General features: G+C 42.7%; 1 protein-coding gene across 1 annotated transcript; it reads right to left on the bottom strand.

Annotated features, from left to right (window-relative positions):
* Positions 1-115: 115 nt before the first annotated feature.
* Positions 116-1,434, bottom strand: EAH_00066850 (glutathione s-transferase, putative; the record flags this gene model as incomplete). The annotated part of the gene is made up of 3 exons (XM_013392644.1): positions 116-472; positions 736-793; positions 1,050-1,434. Coding segments are annotated over 3 exons (800 nt in total), but the record flags the coding sequence as incomplete, so codon positions are not given.
* Positions 1,435-1,766: the final 332 nt, after the last annotated feature.

Here is a 1,766-nt window from a genome sequence, read left to right as displayed (position 1 = left end):
CTGCTCTTGCTGCTGCTGCTCTTGCTGCTGCTGCTCTTGCTGCTGCTGCTCTTGCTGCTGCTGTGTATGTTTGAGTAAGCAGCAGAAGTCAGCTAATAGAGGGAGAATGAAGTCTCTACAGTAAGCTGCTTTCTCTCTGTCTTTGTTCGACGACTTTGAATATCTGCACGTACACTCTGCACGCCAAACTGCATTTAAGGCAGCAAACGCAAAATCTACAACCGACTCCTCTTGCAACGTATTGCTGCTGCTGTTGCTGCTGTTGCTGCAGTTGCTGCAGTTGCTGCTGCTGCTGCTGTTGCTGCAGTTGCTGCAGTTGCTGCAGTTGTCGCTGCTCCTGCAGTTGTTGCTGTTGCTGCAGTTGCTGCAGTTGTTGTTGCTGCTGCTGCTGTTGCAGCTGTTGCTGTTGCTGCAGTTGCTGCTGTTGTTGCTGCTGTTGCTGCTGTTGCTGCAGTTGCTGCTGCAGTTGTTGCTGTTGCATTTTGTGCAGCAGCAGGAAGTATTATTGCTGTTGCATTTGTTGTTGGAGTCGCAGCAGCAGCAGCAGCAGCAGCAAATATTGTTGCTGCTGCTGCGCATGAGTTTATATGTTTTTGCGAGATACAGCAGCACAGTTCTTGCCCCGTTCATTTGTTGTTTATTATCAGCAAAGTAAGGCAGCGTTAAAGGTAAAGAAGAAGCAGCAAATAAACTCGAAACATCAACACAACTACAGAAAGATTTGTCCGCGTACACCTCAGCATAGCCGACGCATGCATGCCGCAGCAGCAAACGAATAGCGTCTGCTGACCCCCTGCAGCAAATATTTATAAATATTTATTTATCCTTTTGTTTAATTGTTTACTTAAATGTTTTTATATTGTATGTATGTATATGTTTATGCTTATTTATGTTTGTATATATATATATTATATGTTATATCTTATATACATATACATATATACATATATATATGATCGCATTTTTAAATTGAATTTAAATTAATTCATTTAATTAAATGAAATAAAATTAAATTAAATAAAATTAAATAAAATTAAATAAATAAGTACCTGCATTTTAAGTAGACTAAGACGGAATGCACTGGCGTAGTTGGCGTCGGTCGGTGTACAGACGACGAATATCGAAGTTCAAGCAGCCGCCCAATGGGGAATAAAGAAAATAAAGAAGCTTGCTGCTGCTGCTGCTGCTGCTGCTGCAGTTGCAGTTGCTGCTGCAGTTGCTGCTGCTGTGGCTGCTGCTGCAGTTGCTGCTCCTTTTGTTGATGCTGTTGCTGCTCATTTTGCTGCTGTAGTTTCTGCTTTTCCTGCTGCTGAACGTTTTTCGCCTCTTGGTATTGCTGTTGCTGCTGCAGTTCCTGTTGCTGCTGCTGCTGCTGCTGCTGCTGTTGCTGCTGCTGCTGCTGTTTGGTGGGTTTTGTAGCAGCGAGTGCTTCTGCTAGAGAATCGCAAAGGAGAGAAAATTCAGAGATTGCAGCGGGTTTAAAATAAATTGATTGAAGAAGAAGATCTGCTTGAAGGGCTTTGACTGCGAGGTGAAATAAATTATATTTCTTCGTTCGTTTGCCTTCATTACATAAAGTTTGAAGTGGCTTTGAAGAACAAGAAGCAGAAGATAAAGAAGAAGCAGAAGATAAAGAAGAAGCAGAAGATAAAGAGGAGGCGTCAGATGAAGAAGATAAAGAAGAAGAAGAAGATTTAAAAGAATGTACTGCAGCAAGACCTGTTGATATACGCCGCTGCTTCATGCAGCGCGAGGGAAAGCGCGAA

The sequence above is a fragment of the Eimeria acervulina genome, genomic scaffold (genome assembly GCF_000499425.1).
Source record: "Eimeria acervulina Houghton genomic scaffold, Eah_scaff2553, whole genome shotgun sequence".
Lineage (NCBI taxonomy): Eukaryota > Apicomplexa > Conoidasida > Eucoccidiorida > Eimeriidae > Eimeria > Eimeria acervulina.
This window is presented reverse-complemented; position numbering and strand designations above follow the sequence as displayed.